The 21,962-nt window shown below is 44.8% G+C and overlaps 1 protein-coding gene across 4 annotated transcripts in view; it reads left to right on the top strand.

Moving 5' to 3' along the window:
* The window catches only part of gabrg2 (gamma-aminobutyric acid type A receptor subunit gamma2), a 63,573-nt gene that overhangs the window by 33,005 nt on the left and 8,606 nt on the right, over positions 1–21,962 (top strand). For all 4 annotated transcript variants that reach the window (XM_030437707.1, XM_030437706.1, XM_030437705.1 and 1 more), the window contains exons 7-8: positions 17,199–17,351; positions 20,616–20,821. In XM_030437707.1, the coding sequence (XP_030293567.1) occupies positions 17,199–17,351; positions 20,616–20,821 (359 nt within the window). The remainder of the gene's footprint in view (positions 1–17,198; positions 17,352–20,615; positions 20,822–21,962) is intronic.

Raw genomic sequence — 21,962 nt, 5'->3', positions numbered from 1 at the left:
TGCACTCCACCGGATTACAATATATTGTTGGCTGGGACGCTCCAGAAAGTAAAGTTATTGTTTCAGATGTTTGTAAGTAGGGTCATCATTCTTCATATCATTTGCAGCCCAGCATGTCTTAGTCGTTTAGAATACTGCCTCCCTTTCACAATAAAAGCCCAGGCTGTCTTGTGAGAAGCATGCACTGTAGCTACAGTCAAATGTAAAGGAAAAATACAGTTTTAAATGTTTTACTACGAACTGTGGATGAGTTTCCTGTTGCTGACTTCAGATGTTGGATATGCTGCCAGCTGGTAGCAGTGGGACAAAATGAACAGCGCTCTCCTGATGAACAGTTCAGTTGTGTTTGGAGTGTTTGCTGAGGGTGTTATAGCTGCTATCCCTGTTAGGTAACCCAGTGTTTTTATCATGGTGACAAACAACACTGACAAAGCACCATGAGTCATCAGAAACACAGAAAACACAGTTTGAAAATGTCAGGTCATGATACATTATGATGTAGTTACAGGCATCAAAAACAATATGTTGGCTCTGTTATAAAGTTCATCAGTTTGAATATTTACATTAAAATAAACACATGAGATTTCTGCTCAGGTTTCAGTGGCAGTCAACAAACTCAGCTCTCACTGAACGATGCAGAAAACAGCTGAGTTGTTCTCTGAGGTTACCGAATTCACCCCGATGATCTGTAACTCTCCAGGTCAACAGAGGTCAACAGAGGTCACAGAGGTCAACTAGGAGTCAACACAAGGGTCCACACAGAGGTCACTCAGAGTTCCCAGAGGTCACACTCACCATATAGACACGGGAGGTCGGGGGATGGTACCGCTCCACCTGGCCGAGTTCTCTGCAAGATGATAAAAAACAGCATCTTGAAAAAAAGTGCGTGTGAATTTTCTTTCTGTTTAAATCAAAACATTTTTCCCGTGACAACATGAAAAAGGCGATCTGCGTGGGAGGGACGATCTGTAGTGGAGAATGTGCAGCGTCCTCTGACTCGCTCTCTCTCTCTGAATCTGGTTTGTTATTTCCACAAACTGCCATCTGCTCGCTTGTCAGAGCAGAGAACCTCGACTGTGGCTGAGAGACCTCTTGTCTCATTCTGCAGTCAGTTTGGGTTTCTGACCTGCCTCAAGATTCATGAGCACAACATCTGTCTGAAAAAGCATTTAGTTCGGGTCTTATAATCACGCAGCCTGCTCATGTGCTCGCCGTGCTACGGGCGTGGTGCTGACCCTCATTATGCTGCGTCATTACTGGTTATTTTTGTGCATTTTAAGATCATAAATCCACTTTTTTGAGAAGAATTCAGGTTTCAGGTTCCAACCTAAATGCTAGACATTCGCATTTAATTTTCCTGCAGAAAATTAAATTAGAAAATGTGAATAATTTGGCTTTTAAACCCTTTTAACTATTTTTAATTCTTATCTTATACAATGTTTAATATCTACAGTAGTAGTAGTAGTATGCTCGATTCCTTTCCTCGCTGAAGTCATGTTGTATGAATTGCTTGTTGTTGTTGTTGTTGTCATTGTCGTTGTCGTTGTTGTTGTTGTTGTTGTGTCTCTATACGTTGAGTGAGGCTGAAGCTTGAGAACAGCTGATGTGTCGACCGCTGCAGTTTCTAAACTAGCAGAGATATGTGGACGGAGCAGAGCGACTGTTCTTCCATCAGACAACATGTTACCTACAAATTCTCTATGATGAAAAAAACCAAACATTTTTGCAGCATTGCAGTCAGTGTATTGAGAATCTGTCCTAGTTGAGAACCAGATTGTCCAATCTATTGGAAATTGCATACGTCCAAACTAATCTATCCTTTTATTATGATGTCTGACAGCTGACTGTTGCAAAACTTGACATCAGACACGTAATGAGTCGTGGCAGAGAGATCGTGGCTTCATTTCAACAAGAAAGATGGAGAAAGTGCTCGTTGTAATGTTTGTAAAACATCATTTTCAGTACAGGTTGAAATCAGCGATATATTAAAGCACCTCCTTGATCACTTCCCATCCAATACTCGTTGTTCAGGCGCTCGGCTGCATCACCATCAGTCACACTGAGTTGAGACGGGGTCAGGTGAGGCAACAGAGGGACGTTTAATGGTAACCTGAGCAGACAGGCAGGCAGGTGAACGGGCCTGATCCAGACAATGATGACTGTAGCAAACAGTCAGAGGAGAGATTCTCTCTCATTCTACGAGACAAGCCAACCTCTCCCAGGCTCAACTTGTCACAGTACGACTCTACAGCCGCATTACCGCTGCTCATATTCTCTGAGTATCTTTTTATAAAACACACGATGGTCCAAAGTGATGCCTGATTAAAAACAATTGAGTGATATTGTAATTAAAGGGGGCGGGCGGTGACGTGCCATCTGCTGCTCTGATGCAGTTGCGTTGTAGCTTTTTATGAAACCGATGTCTGTTTTTATGCGGCTTCTCTTCCCTCCCTCAGCCAGTGTCCAAAGGCTTGGTCTCTTAACATGTCACTTCACATCAGGGCCGCCTGTACTGCCTGGAAGCTTATACCTGCATTTACAAACAAAGACACACACATTTGCATGCACGCACACAATCTCAGCCTGAAAAGATGAATAGAAAAAACATCCACTGCTGCTTTTGACAAGCAGGACCCTTGAAAGGACAACAGTGGACAGAAAAGAGAGAGGATGAAGAGATGGAGGGGATTTAGATGCAGCACAGCCGAGGCACGGCAGACTCAGTTAACATTGCTGTTAAGTTAACCTCAAAGTCGATGACTGGGTTAAGCTCGATGCTGGGAGCTGTGTTCTGACCCATCTGCCAGGCTGGAGTTCAGGGAGGAACGTCATAGTGCAGACGAGGACAGGCGGGAATGGAAGAGAGAGTATGCAAAGAGAAACACAAAAAATCTTTGTGTTGCAGAAGCAATTCCTGAACTCACGGCCGTGCGTCACATGTCAGAGCGCGTGTCTTATCCACAGAAATCCTCACCTGAACTGTAAACATCATTCTTCGATCGACGCTGCCTGGATCTGTGTGAGGATGCACTGCAGGCTGCCTGCATCCATGAAAAGATGCTCACTTACTCACTGGCTTGTTAGGTTCAACTAGAAAAGACAGGTGTGATATTTTAGCTTCGGTGAGTCAGAGGCATTAATCGTGACAGTCTAGGAGACGCTGTTCTGTGAGCCCGTTAATACATGCTCTGAGTTAGCCTCTCTAGCTAGCTAACATCAGAGTTAGCTTCTCCAGCAGGCTAACATCTGTGTGAGATCTCAGTTATGGCCTTTCAGTAGCATTTCAATCATAATATCTGGTTGTTTGTATTCCATATTTTCACTGTCAGGACGAGGTCTCTGCCAGACTTACCGAGGGTTCAGGATCATTACGAGCTCTTTTGAAGGTTACTTGAGTTTTCTTGCTTTGTCTCTGAATTTTACATAATGTCTAAGTAATACATTGTGTACACTCTCAGAGCTGGACGATACTGAACCTTTATTAGTTCACCACTTTGCATACAGCAACAGTTGTGTGGCTGCATTGATACATTATAGATGCACAGTTCTGATAGACAGCGAGGCAGGAAAGAAGATGATGTGAGACAAGAACCAAAATGAATGTTTTATCAAGAAAATGGTGATTAGTCCTTTGGTCTAAAGCCAGGGTGGTGCACTTACATTAACAGTTAAATACTATGACAGGGTCTCTCTGCAGCATTAACCGTCTTCACAGCACATTAGTGGAATAAATGAGCCTAAAAAGCAGCGTCAGATGGGCAAGAAGCTTTTCATTCCCCGTGTAAAGGGTCGATGCCATTTGCTGTCTTTCTTTCTTGTTTTTCAACCAGTTCACTTTCCTCAGCAGTGAATTTACAGGATGGTTTCAGCAGGACATGAGGTGGTTAATTTGCTTTTAGCTGAGCACAAATGTACGCTACGTGCATCTGCCAGTGGTTCATATCTGTGTGTTGGACAGTGTTCAGAGTGCTCCGGTCTGCTTCCGTGTCCATGAATTATTACATGTTCCTGTGTGTCCATTTGCTTGCATGCGCATTTCAGTGTGTGCTCTCCACTGGATCTGTTTCTATGTATTGAAAGCTATTCTTAGAGTGACCTTCCAAAAGCCATGGCGTGCAGCTCTGTTGTCTGTGTGCGTCCGCCTGTGTGATTCAGTTTGAGTGGAGAAAGCCCTGGGACACATCAGCGGCCCTCTCTTGGTTACGGAGCTCCACAGTTTGCAGATGATTCTTTGATGGGGCGAATCTGGAGGCTTTGTGGTTGAGAGGAAGTGACCCGGCGAAGCAAACAGTCAACGAAACAAACACACAAACGCCCATGCACGCTGTGTATATATAAACACACTCATGCTAAGCACAGTCACTCTCTGACAAGCCAAAGGATTCCCCTTATAGCATGGCAGAGTGCAACGCTGTTCTATCTTTAGGCCTTTGGTGCTGCGAACAGGGACCGAGACCATAATTTAATCCTTAACAACACTCCTACACACTCTCACACACAACCAGAATAGATGCAGCTCTGCCGCAACAAAATAATGGAAGGTGAAGAATCACATCAGAATGAGGCCTGAAGATGGAGTCCTCAGGAAGCTATTTCATGCCATAGTCATTCAATTGCCAAGAGCTGTTCCTCCATCCTTCCTTCTGGTATCACAGTCGGGCTCATATATCTCGAGGAGGGCTCTTTGTTGGGCTGTCACGGTGAAGGAATTTCCCCTGCGGTGATTTAGGGAGGCTCAACAGAGTGCTATGTGTTATTAACTCCAATTTTCTTGTTTTCGCCAATTACTTAGTGAGGGAGACAGCAGGATGATGTTTCATCTGAGTACAATCTTTCATCTCGGTACCTGCTTGTCACCTGCACTCTTCCCTGCTGCCTCCTTCTGAGTCTGCCGCTGAACTGCGGGATGCGAACGCCGCAGCTGTGGTGAACTGGGATAATTAGCGGACCAGTCGGCTGTCTACAAAGAGGGAGGAGAGTTCAGGAGTTCTGGAGCGAGTGATGCGATGGCTCTGTGACTCTCTCCTGTGTGGGATTGTAATCCTGGGCAATTCTCCAATTAACTGTGGGACACCGGTATGCTTGTGATGTTGTGAATTGGGGTATTAAGTAACAGAGAGAGAGTACTTCTGTGTTTACTGCTGCAGAGTGGAGTCTCTACAGTCCTGCTGCTCCGGGACATTTTTTTAATTTTTATTTGCATGACTTGATTTGCATTAACGTCACGTGTGTCTGGGCAGTTGCTTGGTATCCTCTGCTGATATCCATCGTTCTATGTGGAAGAACACCATCGTCGTTGGTTACTAAGATAACAATTCAGTTCTGTTTAAGGAGTATGTCATGATTAGTTTGGTTTCATCAAGGTGTTGTTGTGTTCTGCCAAACAGAAAAGCCGTTCCTTTAAGCAAATCTACTTAAAAGAGCGGGACGACGGCCCTGTTCTACTGTCTCTGCGTCAGGAGGTCTGTGAAATCCCTCAGTGGTGGTGTGGAGACGGTCACATACCGGAGGGCTTCAAAAGCAGAAATCCAAAGCAAATTAAAGGGAAAATGTCAACAGATTCCTTTGGAAAGAAAAAAGAAAAGGATACTGCTGAGACAAGAGTGCTCGTCACTTCCTGTCTGGTTTAATCAAGAAAAGATGGAGGGAGACAAAAAGCAATAAAACCAAAATGCCAATAGTTTTTTTATTGTAACGGAGACATCGCATCGCTGATCAAATGAAACACCTGTGAGCTCCAGCATATTGTGTGAAAATGATTCCAGGCTCCGGTGCATAAATTTGTCTTGATGAGTAACACTTTCATCCTCAGAATAATTCACAAAAATGTGAAAAAGAAGACGCGGTATGAGATTGGGGAATTTGCAGATACACATAGAAAAATGTTCAGATAAATCTTTATGGATGTAGGTTGATGAAATATTATTGAATGTATTAAAGTGGCCTGCAGTGTAGCGTAGAGGTGAAACCACCGGTCTCAACGCGTTGTTAGTATCCCATTGATTCTAAGTGAGCATAATTTGAGAAATTTGTGGACAAAATTGAAACTCTGCACAGTCGGTGCACTGTAGCTTCTCCAGCTGTATATGAAAACAGTCTTTTAATGGCAGTAATAATACGTTGCAGCTTTCTTTCAGGTGACGATCTCTGCTGAGGGAAAAAGGTGAAGGAGTGCTGAAACAAAGCGTTAGCCGCGGTCGCTCTGCTGCTGTCTCTAATCCCTCTCCCCCCTCTCTCCTCTCTCTCCTCTCTCCTCTCCCTCTCCTCTCCCCCTCTCCCTCTCCCCCCTCTCTCCTCTCCCTCCTCTCTCCTCTCTTCCCCCCTCTCCTCTCCCCTCTCTCCTCCCCCCTCTCTCCTCTCTCCTCTCTCCCTCTCTCCTCTCTCCTCTTCCCTCTCTCTCTCCCCTCTCTCTCCCTCTCTCTCCTCTCTCTCCTCTCCCTCCTCCCCCCTCTCCCCCTCTCTCTCTCTCTCTCCTCCTCCTCCCCCCTCTCCCCCTCTCTCCTCTCTCCTCCCCCCTCTCCCCCCTCTCTCCTCTCTCTCCTCTCTCCTCTCCCCCCTCTCCTCTCCCCTCTCCTCCCCCCTCCCTCCTCTCTCCTCTCTCCTCTCTCCTCTCCTCCTCCTCTCCTCCTCTCTCTCCCTCTCTCCTCTCTCTCCTCTCCCTCCCCTCTCTCCTCCTCTCCCTCTCTCTCCCCCCTTCTCCTCTCTCCTCTCCTCCCCCTCTCTCTCCTCTCTCTCCCCCTCCTCCCTCTCCCCCTCTCTCCTCCCCCCTCTCTCCTCTCTCCTCTCTCCCCTCTCTCTCCTCTCCCCCCCCTCTCCCTCTCTCCTCTCTCTCTCCTCTCTCCTCTCTCCCTCTCTCCTCCTCTCCTCTCTCCTCTTCTCTCCCTCCTCCCCTCTCTCCCTCTCTCTCTCTCTCCTCTCTTTCCTCCTCTCTCCTCTCTCCCTCCTCCTCTCCTCTCTCCCCCCCTCTCCCCCTCTCTCCTCTCCTCTCCTCTCTCCCCCTCTCCTCTCTCCTCTCCCCCTCTCTCTCCTCTCCTCTCCCCCTCTCTCTCCCCCCCTCTCTCCTCTCCCTCCCTCCCTCTCTCCTCTCCCTCCTCTCTCCTTCTCCCCCCCCTCTCTTCCCTCTCTTCTCCCTCCCCCCTCTCTCTCCTCCTCTCCTTCCCCTCTCCTCCTCCCCCTCTCTCCTCTCCTCCTCTCCTCCTCTCTCCTCCTCTCTCTCCCCCCTCTCTCCTCCTCTCCTCTCCCCTCTCCTCCTCTCTCCTCTCCCCCCTCTCTCCTCCCCCTCTCCTCCTCTCTCCTCTCCTCCTCTCCCCCTCTCATCTCCTCCTCCTCTCCCTCCCCCCTCCTCCTCTCCCCCCTCTCCCCCCTCTCCTCTCTCCTCTCTCCTCTCTCCTCTCTCATCTCTCCTCTCTCTCCTCTCTCCTCTCCTCCCTCTCTCCTCTCCCCCTCTCTCCCTCCTCATCCTCTCTCCTCTCTCCTCTCTCTCTTCTCCTCTCTCCCTCTCTCTCCTTCGCCTCTCTCCTCTCGCCTCTCCCCTCTTCCTCCTCTCTCTCTCGCTTTCCCTTCCCCTCCCCCCTTTCTCCTCTCTCTCCTTTCTCCTCCCCCCCTCTCTCCTCTCTCCTCTCCCCCCTCTCTCCTCTCTTCCTCTCTCCCCCTCTCTCCTCTCTCCTCTTCTCCTCTCTCCTCTTCCTCTCTCCCTCTCTCCTCTCTCCTCTCTCCTCTCTCTCCTCTCTCCTCTCTCTCCTTCTCCTCCTCCTTTCTCCTCCCCCCTCTCTCCTCTCTCCTCTCTGTGCGTTCTCCCTCTTGCTTCTGGGTGATAGTTGTGATGGCAGGAGTGGGAGGAAAAATGCTCTGACTCAGCCAGAATCCTCCTTTTGTGAAGTTAAATACCAATTTACACTCCTCCCTGTCCCCCTCTCCCATCCTCCACACACACACACATCCTAACCCGCCCTGTACACAGTAACAGTATTCACATTTACAAGTGTCTGCGCCACACAACCCAGACACCCCACCGCTTCCTCTGCTTCCGCTGCCTCCGTGCTCACTCTCGCAAAAGAGAGGATTTTTTTTCCCCATTTTGCGCCCGGTGTATTCCTGTGTCCTACTTTTTGCGACTCCCCTCCCCCCTCGTGCTCGTTCTCTCTTCTCTCTCTCTGCCTCTCTCAGCTGACAGTCTAATAAGGCAGTAATTAAAACCTGAAAACAGGGAGTGCTGATAGGCCATAGGAGAAGAGATTGCTTTGGGAAAATAAGGCTCTTGTATTCCTCCCCATTGACCACCACCTGCATATAAAGGAGCGCCTGCGGTGAATGGCAGAAGAGCAGAAGAATAGATTTTGTGTGTGTGGTGTGTTAGCTTGTCGGCCCGACCAGTGCTCTGTGGTGTTTGGTCTTTTTCATGAAGCACACAGGAATATGGATTGAAGACAGTGTGGAAGGTTGAGAAATAGAAATCATACTCAGAATCAAAAGCTGCCCATCGCTGCGCTCCTGTAACCTCCTCTTCTACCCTAAAATGTGAATATAGACGCCTGCATAATGTTTTCATCCACTTTAATGACACCGAACCTCCTCGCTGCACAGCTGCTGCTGCAGCAACATGAGTTCCAGGGCTCAGGATAAACTAGGACACTGGAATACATTGACTACAAAATTAAAGTCATCTAATTTGCAGGGGGAGGAAAGCGAGTGGACGTAAATAAGTGAGGGTGTTGTTAGTTCCTGCTTTTTGGTTCAGATGCCGCTAGGCAGAGATGGAGGTCACGGGGCGGAGAGATGCAGAGAGGAGGGAAAAAAGAAGAGGATGTTCAGCCAAAATCCAAACAGGTCAAAGCTGTCAGAGACGCCGTTTGTGGAGGTTTGTGTTCGTCTTGAAACATCCCTCTCACTGTAACAGCACGAGGCACTCAGAGGTCAGTCTCAGTTAGATTTTGACGAAGGGCGAGTGAGAAACTGAAGGTTCAGGAAGAGAGACAGTCACAGCTGATTTACTGCCACCGTTAATGCTTCAATTAATACTACTTATAAAACTACTTCTGATGGAAAATGTTTTTATTGCCTCTGTTTTCAGTGTTAATACATCTGTTGGTACGTGCATTCAAATCTCCAAATATTCAAAATAAAAAGATCCGTTTTTATCTCATTAGTGTAAATAATATTTTATGCAGCAGTGAAATATAGTTCAGTGTTACAGCAGGTCAAGCTTCTTTATGTAAAAGGATGTTTGGAACAGTAGAGATCAGACAGATGTGCAGAAGATGTTCTTATTGTTAAAGTCTATAGATAGAGTTTGTAAAGTTTGCATCTGCCTGCACACACACAGAATGAGCTGTACCGTCTCTCCTTACTGAATCCAGAGCTGAGGCCTCTCTTTGGAGCACTCGTTCCTCTGCCGAGCGCTCATTGCTCCATAAATTGTTATTTAAGTTCTGTGCTTGGGTCCAGGATCCTCCTCTCACTGAGCTTATTGGCCTTGTGTAATATTATTCCTCAGCCGTGGGTTTCAAAGTAATTAGCCATAAGAAATAAGGAGAGCGTAGCGTGGAGCAGCCTGTGTCTGGGTGATCAATACCTTTCATAAAGGGATAAGTCTGAGATTTGCTATTAAAACAGAAGCAGCAGTTTCTCATGAATCATAATGACACTGTGCAGGACATTACCTGGATTCGAGGGAAGCACTCGAGTTAAATGCTTTTCTTCTGTTTGCAGTATGAGAAATCTGCTAAATCAATATTTCTGTCATACGTGACATATGCTATTATCTCTGTGAGCCTTGAAAAGAGCACAATCTGGAGCTTCTGTGCATATTATGCAAATGCATGTCATAGATATTATAATGTACCGGAGGCCTATTACAACTAAGTCTGAAGTGAAATTGAATTTCAATGGAAACTGTCAATGAATGTGAATGAGGGAACGCATCGTTAACATTCATGCTGGTCGTTGGGATCATACATGAACCTGAGCTCGAGCAGCACATCCCCGTCTTTAAGTCTGACTGCTGATTTGAGAAATCTTTGTGATTCTTAAAAGGAAATGCTTCTTAATCTGAGTGTGTACAAGCATAAATCACTGTTGTGGTTTTTAGGCAATTCTGTTAATATGCTGATTGTGATTAATTTGATTTCAAAGCTAAAAACCAGGCAACCAAAAACTCTTATCTGTGAAAGCACAAAGCCATCGGCAGGAAGTGCGGAATGATTGTTTGAGCTTATCCATCAAATTTGAATTTAAATTGTATTGTTGCTGTTTTCAAAAAGACATTGTGTCAGTCTAAAAAGTCATCCTGAAGATATCCTGTAATAGTGAGTTTTCTTTTTTCTGACGATTCATTGAAGTCAACAAAATAAGATAATTTAAATGCTGACCAATCTTTTTTGATAAATGTTGTGCAAAAATAGTATTTTCTCTGTCTCCTCCTCATCAACCTGAACAGAAGAGTCCAACGTCGTGTTTGCAGTCGTTGTTAATGCAGCCAGAAAACTTTACTGTGCACAGCTCAGTGAGTCAGAAACACAGAGGACCACACCGCTCCACAGTTTAATGTGGTGAAACATCATCGTACATTTTCAGAGTGAATCTTCTGCTGTTGTGATTCTTAAACACTGCATGTGGGAGGCACTTGTAGAGGTACAAACAATGTTGTGTTAAAACAACAGTTACAGTTTATAATCCGTTATTAAGCGCCGGGCCGTCCTCCTTCTCATTTTTGTGTTTAAAGCTCTGCAGCTTTTCAGCCACCGCGGTTATTAGGACTGAAGATAACTACTCAGTGCTCCTGCTCCAACTCTCCTTTGTGTTGTTGGCTTCTTTTTTCTGGAGATAATTAATATTCTGCACCAGGTGAGTACAACAGAACAATGAAGGTAAAAGCTAAAACATAGAATGGCTGCAGTTGTATCATAAAAAATAGATGAAATATTTTCCACATTCTTCCTCCTGACAGCTCGCTTTAAAACATCAACTTACCTGTCCATCAATCTGAGCTTTTCTTTTGTTTTTCATAATTTTCCTTTTTAGATAATAGATAATAGCGCAGCAGTCAAAGCTGAATCGATCGTCCACCACGCGTCTTCATCTTTGCTTCTCTGTCACTGCCACAGCATCACAATCTCTCCTCTCCTCTTTTTGCTGCTACTTTTCTCAAATTAGCTTCATTTATTTCTAACCCCAGCTCAGGCGTCTTTTTAATGAAGCACAAGTGAGACGGATAACTGGCGCTAACAGTGTCGCGACTGTTTAACTCCCGTCACCTGGCCAAACAGTTGGAAGAGAAAATAAGAGCACAGAGGTGATATATTAAACAAGGGGAGAAAGCAGAGCGGGAGTTGAATTTTAGAACCCGGAGCTTATGTAATAAGTGTGAATCGCATCTTTCCTCGGTGTGTGAACAAGAAATAATGAAGCCATTTTTAGAAGAGGTAAGCAGGAACGTGGATGAGACGGAGCGAGGCAGAGCGAGGTGAGAGAGGCGGCTGGTGAAAGTGTTGGCTAGGTTTTTAATTATGTGACGTGATGGAAAGAAACACACTGATGGCGTCTGAACATTTCTGCACAATTTAGGTGAGATAAATGAAATAAACAAGACCTTTATTTGTGGTCTGAAGTAAAAGACAAGTGTGATTTTCTTTTTTAGATGCCAGCAGAGGCCGGAGTACCGACTGGGCCACGGGGGCCACCGTACCGCTCTGTGTGGTTATTACTTCATGGTGATTTGATTAACTGCAAATTTGCTTGGTAATATGAAGCATCATTAAAACTGGGCCACAGGGCGGCAACGTTCGCGTCGTCTTTTAGAGGGCCACTGCGTCCAAAGAGTTTAATGAATATTTTACATTAATTGTGCGTCTACCAAGACGATGTTTAACACCTTTAAACAACATGGAAATTAGGCTTTAGTAAGAAATCTAGCCAAGAAAACCACTTGGAAAGGTAAACGTACATTACATTATGCAGGTGACGTAATATCACCATGTTAGCAAGTTAAAATAACTCACTGTTGACTTTGGGTTTCACTCTGGACACATACAGAGATCCACCCACCATCCCGACCCCTTCACCTTACGGACCGGTCGCTCTTTATACTCCTCACTTCCTCCTCTACGGCTGCTAGAGGCCAAAAACAAAAAGTAAATATGGGTCGTAATGAGGTGCTTTATTTTACAACCTATATGGTCATTTCTTCTGCAAAGGTCAGGCTTTCAGAATGTGCCTGCAGAACAAGTGGACCGTCGTCTGCTTTGTTCCCCCTCAGCAGGTCGACAGCATGTGACATTATCATCTAAATTATCTTTTTTACTGCAGACAAACTAGATTTTAAAGTCCTTTTTAGAACTTTTACATTTTCTCCCAAACGTGTTAAATGATGCTAAGGAAAACAGTTCTGGCAGCTTCTTATTACCTGTCAGAAATCCTGTAAACAGCCGGTTGTTAATAATTTGAGGGCTGTAAGTGTGTCTGCGAGAGGGACAATCATCTGCCTGCGTCACATTCACTTCAATGTGAACAACAACTCTGCAGACTGCTGTCTGGTGTTTAATCACACTGCTGTGTCTCTGCAGTCCCTCACCATGACAATGCCGTGACATCATCTCGCCGCCCACCGTCGGGTAGGAATAAGCGCAGCGGCCTGTGATGGCAGAACGCCACTGTAACCAGTTAATCACAGGCAGATAGCCGCTGGTCATGTCACAGAAAGTGGTGAGTTAACATTCTCTCTAAGTATTGTTGACCCTGGCAACCGGCCATGGCATAACCCTGGTCATTAGCAATCTCATAAACACACACACACACACACACACCTGCACAATAGCATCCGCTGTCATCTGTGATCCAGATGACCTCTGACAGGAGAGGAGCTCAGTGAGACGGCCTGTCAGCAGCTCTGCGATGCGTCTGGCTCGTCTGCGTTCATTGGATGGCCAGCATGTGCCTCAGGTCTCTCCTGCCCGTCCACATCCACACCAATTTACAGCCTGGCTGCCGGCGCAGTGATATTCTCATGACAATTTTTTTTCCCCCCCTTTCGGTCAGCGGTCCTCAATTACCATGTTAGAATCTCTGAACTCCCCTGTGGCTGCTGTGCAGCACTGGACAGATTTACTGGGATCAACATTTCTCCTCAATATTCAACAATACAGAATGTTATAACAATTTCTGTATTCTAATAATAATAAAACATCCATCTTTTTTCTATTTCCTCCACAGCAGAAGGCTCGTATGGAAGTGTGTGTGTGTGTGTGTGTGTGTGTGTGTGTGTGTGTGTGTGTGTGTGTGTGTGTGTGTGTGTGTGTGTGTGTGTGTGTGTCTGATTATGTTGCGCGTGTCGTCTCGGCGGCTCTTAACAACAGAGCCGCTCTGTTTTCTGATGAATGATCTTCCCCGCCAAGTCTTTATTGCTTTCCGTAGATTACATCAGCTGGTAGTAAACTCTTCACCAGGGAAATTTGTGATCTTAATAAAAATACTTCAAACCATATCTTAACACAAACAATAGTTTTGAGCTGTTGTCTGCGTGGTTGATTTTTCAGACAGCTGTCATCAGCATTTCCTTTACTCGTGAGATATAAGCAGAAAGGAATGGATAGAAATGTAGTCATGGCAACGGCATGAACCTGGAACTTTTCTGAAATTTGAATAACAAAGACGCAAAGATCTGAACTCTGGTGGTGTTCTTGTTAGAGGATAAATTAGTACATCCTGTAGGATCACAAGAGATGGAGGTGCGGTTGGATCCATGTGACGGGCTGTGAGATCACACGTGGCAGCTTCTTCAAATTCATTGTTAATTCACAAAAGAAGGTACATTTGACATGAGACAGCCGTTAAAAAAGAGACCCTGAGAAGAGAAGAGTGTGAACTTGTGAACGCTGTTGGAGCTGACAGATGTGAGGCTCCAGCTCAGGTTAGTTTGAGGGCTCCATTAGGAAGAACGCAGACACGAAGGCTTCCATGCTTTGATATCTCACCTGAAGTCTTATGAGGAATAAACAGGTCCTTTCATCACACACAGGCTGCATGTGAACATGTGATCCACAACACAAGAGCAACACGAGTTCAGTTCTGTGAAGGTTTGAAGGTTTTTAAAGGTTTCGTGTTGGAGGACAGGAAGCAGTGTTAATAACTCACTGTGTTGGAGAAAGTCAGTGAGTAAAGTTTGTTTAATAAAGCATCTTTCTCAGAGCAAGTTCACAAAGTGCTTCACAAGAACATGAGACCACAGAAGAGAACCAACAATTAAACAAACACAGCAGCAGATCTCTTACAGACACTCCACGGCAAGAAAAAAGACCAGTTTTAACAAATGATTCACCAACAGAGAGTCTATAAGAAGAGTGTTCTACAGAAAACACCTCAAAGTACCATCCTCTGTTCTCAGACCAGTCAGACCTGGTCCAGAGAGCCCAGTTTCCTTTTGGGTGAGATACGTCCTGCTGGTCCGGGTAAACACCATTGTAGCAAAGTTCTGGACCATCTGTGGACGATTGAATTGTTGTGTGTTGCTAAGATATGATACGAGAGACCTGAGTTTGAATGTTTCTTAGTTGGATGTACGTGTCAAGCATTTGAAATGTTTGTGGTTGTTGTGATCTGAGTCCAAAGTGGAGACACAGAGGCACAAAACCATTAAACTGCTTTTTATAATTGCTGCAATTAAACGTCTGAAAAAAATTAAATAGAACTCCAATATTTATTTTGTTATGCTGTGCACTTAAATGATTCTAAATGTTTTTAACAATGTTCAGATCCAGAGAAATCTAAACGTTTCATTAGGTTATCTAAAATATAGAATGATAGAGATGAAGGGAGGAAGTCTGCAGTCATGACTGAACATTATTATTACATTATCTGTGAACAGCAGTCATGTCAGATACATTAGCAGTGGGGGCTGTTTCACAATGAAGACAACAACTCCCATGATCCCATGCTGCTTTATGACATCATCAGACTACATATCTGTATTCCTTGCTTTGACAGAGATGCCCCTAGTGGCAGAAAACATATTCTGAGTGTTTAAAAGCTCCTTCATGAAGGATTCTGACATACATAAAGACTTCCCCGTGCGCATCAGGATCGTGCACTTTTTTAAAACAAACATGCATCATCAGAATACTTTAGAACACGGCGGAAAATAATTGGACACATTAACATGCAGTCAAGCAGGCAATCAAGTGTAAATGCAAAACAAAACTGAGTTAAGTGTCCACACAGTCCACTAATTGTGTTGGGACTGTTTATCTGGAGCGCTCAACTATTTCCTCCCCATACGGTAATGTTGTGAAATCCCTGCCAAACACTTAAACCAGTGAGGGAACTGGAAACCATTTTGTTTCTGAGTGGAATCAGGAAGTCATTACCAAACTGATGCATTACTACAGAGCCATAATGGCAGGCGGGCTGATGCAGATACATCAGGCTGCCCGGGTGGAGGGCGTCGCTCGATATCACCTCCTTAAAGTGTCTTCCTGGCAAGCGATGTGGCCTGTAATGAAACTGGCGAACAGACGGAGGGAGGCGTGTGGCAGCGGGGTCTTACACCAGCCGACCTCACCCCCGTGGTGGAAATCCCATTATCATTAAGAGTCTGAAATAATGTGAAGGAGGCCTTGTGCTGCTGACCAAGCTGGAATAAGTGTATCAACCGGCAGTTTCTCAGCTGTCAGGGGTCTCCGTTTGAGCCCCTGCTAATGTAATGTTAATAAAAACAAAATAGTGGGCTGCAGGACCCCTGAGAGCAGCCTTCATGTGTCTCCCGTACTCCTACAAACCGAGGCGGCGCGCTGTAATATACTGCGCACCTGCCTGCATCAGCAGAAAACACACGTGGTGATATGAACAGTTATGGTTGTGCTGCCGGGGGTTATTGCGCTTGGTTTATTTAATGATGCTATCAATGGCTGGGCGAACGGAGGTGCATGCTGGGATAAATCACAAAGACTTGGTCCCTGTCCAGACACTACGAGGACTCGCTCACACAGGGCGCACACGCTCGCAGACGTAATAAACACTGACAGTCTCATCTCGTTCTCGCTCTGTCTCTCATTAGCACACAAATACACAGATGTTGGCTGTTTTTCACTAAGCCGCCGTGTGTGTTGTGGGCCCTTTCTCATGAGGAAAATTATTAGCCAGCTGTTCAGTCCCCAGCTGCAGAGACTGTTCCATGTGTTGTGGGTGCTCAAACACACACACACAGACACACACACACACACACACATATTGTAGATGCGTGGCTGAGAGAGAGTAGCTTTGTGCCCTGCAGGTCACACACAGCAGCAAGAAGCCAGGGGAGGTTTCCGACACTGTTAACAGTCTGATGTTAATCAATTAGCAGTCAGCTGACTGAGCTGGAGGCCAGCAGTGAACTGACATTAAACTCAAAGAACAGACAGGTACATAGACACACAGCTGAAGAGGACAGTAAGTATTGATGAGTGTTGCTGCATTGTGAAGCCGGCACAGATGCAGCCTGAGTGTGTGTGATGAGTTTGTTCTTCCATGCCTGTCTTCTCTGTGTGATGTTGCTTCAATTCTCCCTCCTTCCTGTTGGAAGCACGTTTATGAGTGTGTGTGTGTGTGTGTGTGTGTGTGTGTGTGTGTGTGTGTGTGTGTGTGTGTGTGTGTGTGTACTTTGCTTTGCTTTGCATGCATTTTAAACAGGCAGGCCAGGTGATCCATATTGTCAGGGTCAGGTCTATCTGGGCTGAGCTATCCTCAACCTCCTAACATCTAACATCTGTCGAGGTCAGGCAGCCGGCTCATCATCAGCTGGACGCTGGTGTTCATGTTCCAGCTAACGACTGGCAGGAGACGAGGGTGTGTGTGTGTGTGTGTGTGTGTGTGTGTGTGTGTGTGTGTGTGTGTGTGCAGTGAAGTCTTGGGCTACATTGTGTTTTTATCAGGCCATGACTTCACTGTTTGCGTGTTGACGACCTTCTTTAATCATAGTAAGATGATATGAAATAATTGAATATGGTTGATATTCTTTCCACCTCCTTCAGTGCTTCTTTCTTCTCTCTTCATCGTGTGTTGATCTCCAGTGTCGACTGTGATCGATTCTGAAAACTAATCACTGCATCTTTTACACTTGTCTAATAAATCATATACTATCCAGCGTATAAACCTTTACCCTTCTGTTGTATCCTTCCACACTGCCCTCCTCACTCTGTCCTTCTGTCCTCCTGTTCTTCTTCTCTCAGGAGACTACGTGGTGCTGACCGTCTTCTTCGACCTGAGCAGGAGAATGGGCTACTTCACCATCCAGACCTACATCCCCTGCACCCTGATCGTTGTCCTCTCCTGGGTCTCATTCTGGATCAACAAGGATGCAGTACCTGCCAGAACATCACTGGGTAAAAATAAAAAAGTTATTCCAGACACGAGGTGTTGATCACATGCTGTGGCCCCTGCTGCCAGTTATAACAGTCACAGATCAGTTAGCAGGAATCTTTTCATCATGTGGTATATATTTTATTTATTGCAGGACCAAATAACTTCAAGCTGTGATAGAACTATATTCATATGACACAAAATCTAACGTGGGTTGCAGAAAGGGAAAGCTAGAGGAGATGTGAATTTTTGAAAAAAATGATAATTGTTATTAATTTGATTACTGCCGCGACTATTTTAATTAATACATGTTGCCAACTATCCTTCTTTTTTAGTTTCAGTTGGTGAAGTTTAGAATAAACATACAAGGAATTCCAAAAATGGTGAATTTTAGTTTAATTTTGTGCGCCAAACTTCAACAATTCATAACCAGATCTGTATCTGGAGTACAGCTGCAGGATTCTGCAGGGTCCTCACATTTAATAGATGAATATCTGTGACATGAACTGGGAGGGGCCGCGGTGACGTGTCCCACAGGCAACCTGATGCTAGTTGTTTTAATTCTAGAGCATCAGGTAACGTCACAAGCACACCTCACAGCATGGTGCCAGGAAAGAGGTGAAAATGATCCACCCAGGTGTCAGAACTCCATCCCAGCCGGTCGGAGCTGGAGCAGAGACACACTGTGATTACTTTACAGTCATTTGACCTGCGAATGAAGTCGATCACACTCTTTCCCACTGAATATAAAACCAGATGTTCGTGAGTGTTAGTGGGTTTGTTTTACATTGTGAAAGAGGCAATACTGAAACACAGTCTAACTCAGCTTCCTCCTTCCTTTTGTCTTCCTCTTTGACATCCTTCCTCCTCCTCTCGTCCCCTCTGAGACAGGGCAGCTGCTTAGGAATCTAGTTCATCTTGATTAGAAGAGCCTATCCTGGCACATACGTTTTCATGCATGCCTTAATGAGGCATTAATTATGCAGTACAGCAGGGAAGATGCAGAGATGCAGCTTCAGCACAAAACTGATGCAGGTGGCCTCTTCACTGCATGTAATGAGGGGACACAGAGGGAAGAAAAGAGGGCGAACGAGAGGATTTCAAGGAAATTTGTCAACTTTTGAACTTGTCCTTGGTTTCCAGCGGACATCCTCGAAAGTTCACGTGTGATGAAGTTACGTCCGTGTTCCTTAGTCAGCTCTCCTTTTGGCCCCTCAAGGCTCTCAGTCCTGACCTCAAGTCCAGGCGATGTGATCATTAGAGAGCATAACTGAATGTAAATCAACCCCTGCAGGCAGAAACCCTCCTGCTACCTCACTATCGTCATTACTTTGTCCATCATTAATCCCTCTAAAAATAGGTTGTTTTGTTTGCTTTGCTTCTGCAGCTCAGACATAATTTGCAGTTGAAACAATAACACGATTAATCCTCTGCTAAAAATGTACCAAGAGTCAAATATCTTTTAATTTCCTTTGAAAGATGATGCAGGAAGTACAGGAAGCCAGGTGGTTAGGAGGCGGATTAATGCAGATGACATAATTCTTAATCCTTCAATGCCATCCTGAAATATATCAATTCACTCACAATACTGCAGTGTTAATCTTGGTGCTGACTAAATGTCTTTCACTCCACATTAAATCTAGACATGAATCATCTTCTGTACACACGGCCCTCATGTGTACGGCCTATTTAAAGGAAGGAAGCGGTCTTGTTACTTGCTCGTCTGTTGTTACGCTGCTGTTGGTAATCTGTGCACTTGGATGGATGTTGCAGTCGTGTGCCATCATCATGAGAGGCAGGCACAGTGAGTTAAAGGCCAGAAAGTTACTCCATAAAGGATTGTAGTGGGTCAGTGTGGTGGTCAATGGCAGCTAAACCAGTAAAGTATGTGGATCAGGGGGACAGGAAACAGCTGTTCACTCCAGAGCTTCCAGTTAAACAGCCAACGTTAATCCTCCTTTACAAACAGTATGTACCAACAGTCACGCTGCAGTAAGTGACTCTGTTTGTTTCATCATTGATGACTTTCCTGACTAATCGTTGAGTCAGTAAAATGTAGAACACTTCTACAAAACAAGACGTTTTCAAATTGCTTAATTTGTGCAACCAGCAGTCAGATTCTTCATTTCCTCCCATGTGACGACAAAGACGAGCAGCAAACTTCCATCCAAGAAGCTCGAAGCAGAAAACGGCTCCCCAGTTTCTTTTGATTGACTAATTTATTAACTGACTAGTCATTACAGCTTCATATACAATATCATACTGTATTACCAGTCATATGATTTAATACTCCTATACTAGTGACAAAATCTGCTAATTTATCTTTTTTGTTTTGTTTTTGGAACAAAAATCAGACACACATTCCAACTCCTGGAGCTTCAGACGAGCAGTTCTCCAGTGATTTCTTTGTTTTTTCATCCTTTCTCTTTTTTCTGTATTTTTCAGTAAATCTGTTTCAGAAGTGAAAACTTATCTGCTACACTCAAACATTTAGCTGCACATGTGTTCCTGAGTTGATAAATGTGTGAGCTGTGTGAATTAAAAACTGGTGCATGATCTGTGATGAATTATTAAAAATGTCCACTCTGACTTTTGATCTTCACTTCAACCTTGAAACGGCTTTTAGGGGCAAAATGCTTTTAACAACACATCCAATCATTTTCATTCATTCTTCTTTCAGCACCTCAATAATAAATATCTTCCACGGCTGTGAGCATCATGCACATTATCTTCAACTTCACAACAGATTTAAGAACACATTAAGTACTGCAAGATGCTCCTAATAATGTTATAATTTAAATATGAAAAGGTGAAGGAGTGAAGGAAAGCTGCTTTGATTAACAGATAAGACACAGCATGAGTCAGGAAGCAGAACAAAATGATGATGTTTTAGAGCTTTCTTGAGCTCCGTGCCGTGTTGTATGAATTTGCACACTTAAACAAAGCTGCAGACAACAACAACAAAAGAGAAGCAGATTGTTTAGGTGACATTCAGAAACGCAGAGAAGCTGACAGCATAACAGGAATCTACCTCAAAAGGGTTTTCAAGCAAATACAGAAGATAAGTAAACAAAGGATCAAAAAGCATGAAACAGCAAAAACATCAGATACATGGAATAACTATTCCTGTGTGTGTGTAAATGTATAAGTGTGTGTGTCCGGTCAGCTCTGAACAAACCACAGAGACGGACTGTCACATGAAGTCAGCAGCTTCTCAAGAAAACGTTCACATTCTTTTTTTCCTTAATCCGTCTCATTCTCTCCATTCTTCCCGCTCTCACTACCAGGCATCACCACTGTGCTGACCATGACCACGCTGAGTACTATTGCCAGGAAATCCCTTCCGAAAGTGTCCTATGTGACCGCCATGGACCTGTTTGTGTCCGTCTGCTTCATCTTCGTCTTCGCCGCACTTATAGAGTACGGCACGCTGCACTACTTTGTCAGCAACAGGAAGCCGAGTGCGAAAAAGGACAAGAAGAAGAAAAACCCGGTGAGCGTCTTTCTACAACTAACTGAAGTGATTTTCTTTTAACAACAGGTTCTCTGTGACAATGTAGCTGCAGACAACACATCTTTGTTTTGTGTGATATATCTCTGTGCATAATCCTTACAGTGTTTACAGTATCTTTTATGTAGGTCAAAGGTCAAGTTCTCGCTCCACACTCTCCGTCCTCCCCCGCTGCATTACTGCGCTGCCATTAAGCCGTAGAGCAAAGCTATATGCTGCTAAGTATCCCTAAGGGAGCATCTTCCCAGGAGCCACCACGTTAAATTACTCAATGAGTGAGGCGTGCAGCTAGAACCTTTTCTTAATCCCGCCACACATCTGTCACGGTTGTAATTTAGACCCGTGTCACATGACGACAGAGTTGGCCTTGTGTGAGCTTTAATTCCCTCACGGCAGCTCGGCTGAAGGGCGGCGCTCTCCCGTCATACGAACGCTCACAGAGACGAGCATGCCTCGCCAATCAGCTGGAGTTAGCTTATTGTGTTATTAAATCTAGCACTGTAAGTGGACTGATTGGAGAAAGTTCATATTTTACCAAGTTCAGATTATAAGTAGGTAAATGAAATCCATCTTTGAAGTCACGACTCTTTTGGGGGGAATTGGACTTGAGCCTGTAAGTGTACTGTGCTCGGGTGAACAGGAGTATTGAACTGGAACTTTGGGGGAAAGTGGGGCGCTCTAGTTTCAGCCTCTGCAGCTCAGGTTTTTTCACATGGTCTAACTGTCTCGTGGGCGAATGAATGACTAATAAGGTGGAAGGTGCGATGCCAGTTTGCCATCTCAGAGGGGCTTTTCTAGGTTCTCTGCATGAGTTGCCAAGATGCGTAAAGGAGGAAGTGCGCAAGAAAAGGAGGTCTTGGACTCGTGATGTTTAACAGTTAATGAAAACATAATTTATAGTGAATCTGAAAAATTTATTTTCCTATTTGTAAGATTTTGTCTTCTGAAAATGCAGATTCCTGTTTATTGTATTTCCTTCTGTCAGTTCAGTTTATCAGCTTATTCTGTTTATATATTTTAGTAAACTGACATATTGTACTTTATCAGAACATTTGTTAAATTTCACTGAAGATGTTTGAGCTTCCACTCTTACCTGAACATGTCTTGATGTCACCCTCGCAGG

Source organism: Sparus aurata, chromosome 13, assembly GCF_900880675.1.
Source record: "Sparus aurata chromosome 13, fSpaAur1.1, whole genome shotgun sequence".
NCBI lineage: Eukaryota > Metazoa > Chordata > Actinopteri > Spariformes > Sparidae > Sparus > Sparus aurata.
Note: the sequence above shows the minus strand (reverse complement) of the source record. Positions and strands in the feature narration are given on the sequence as shown.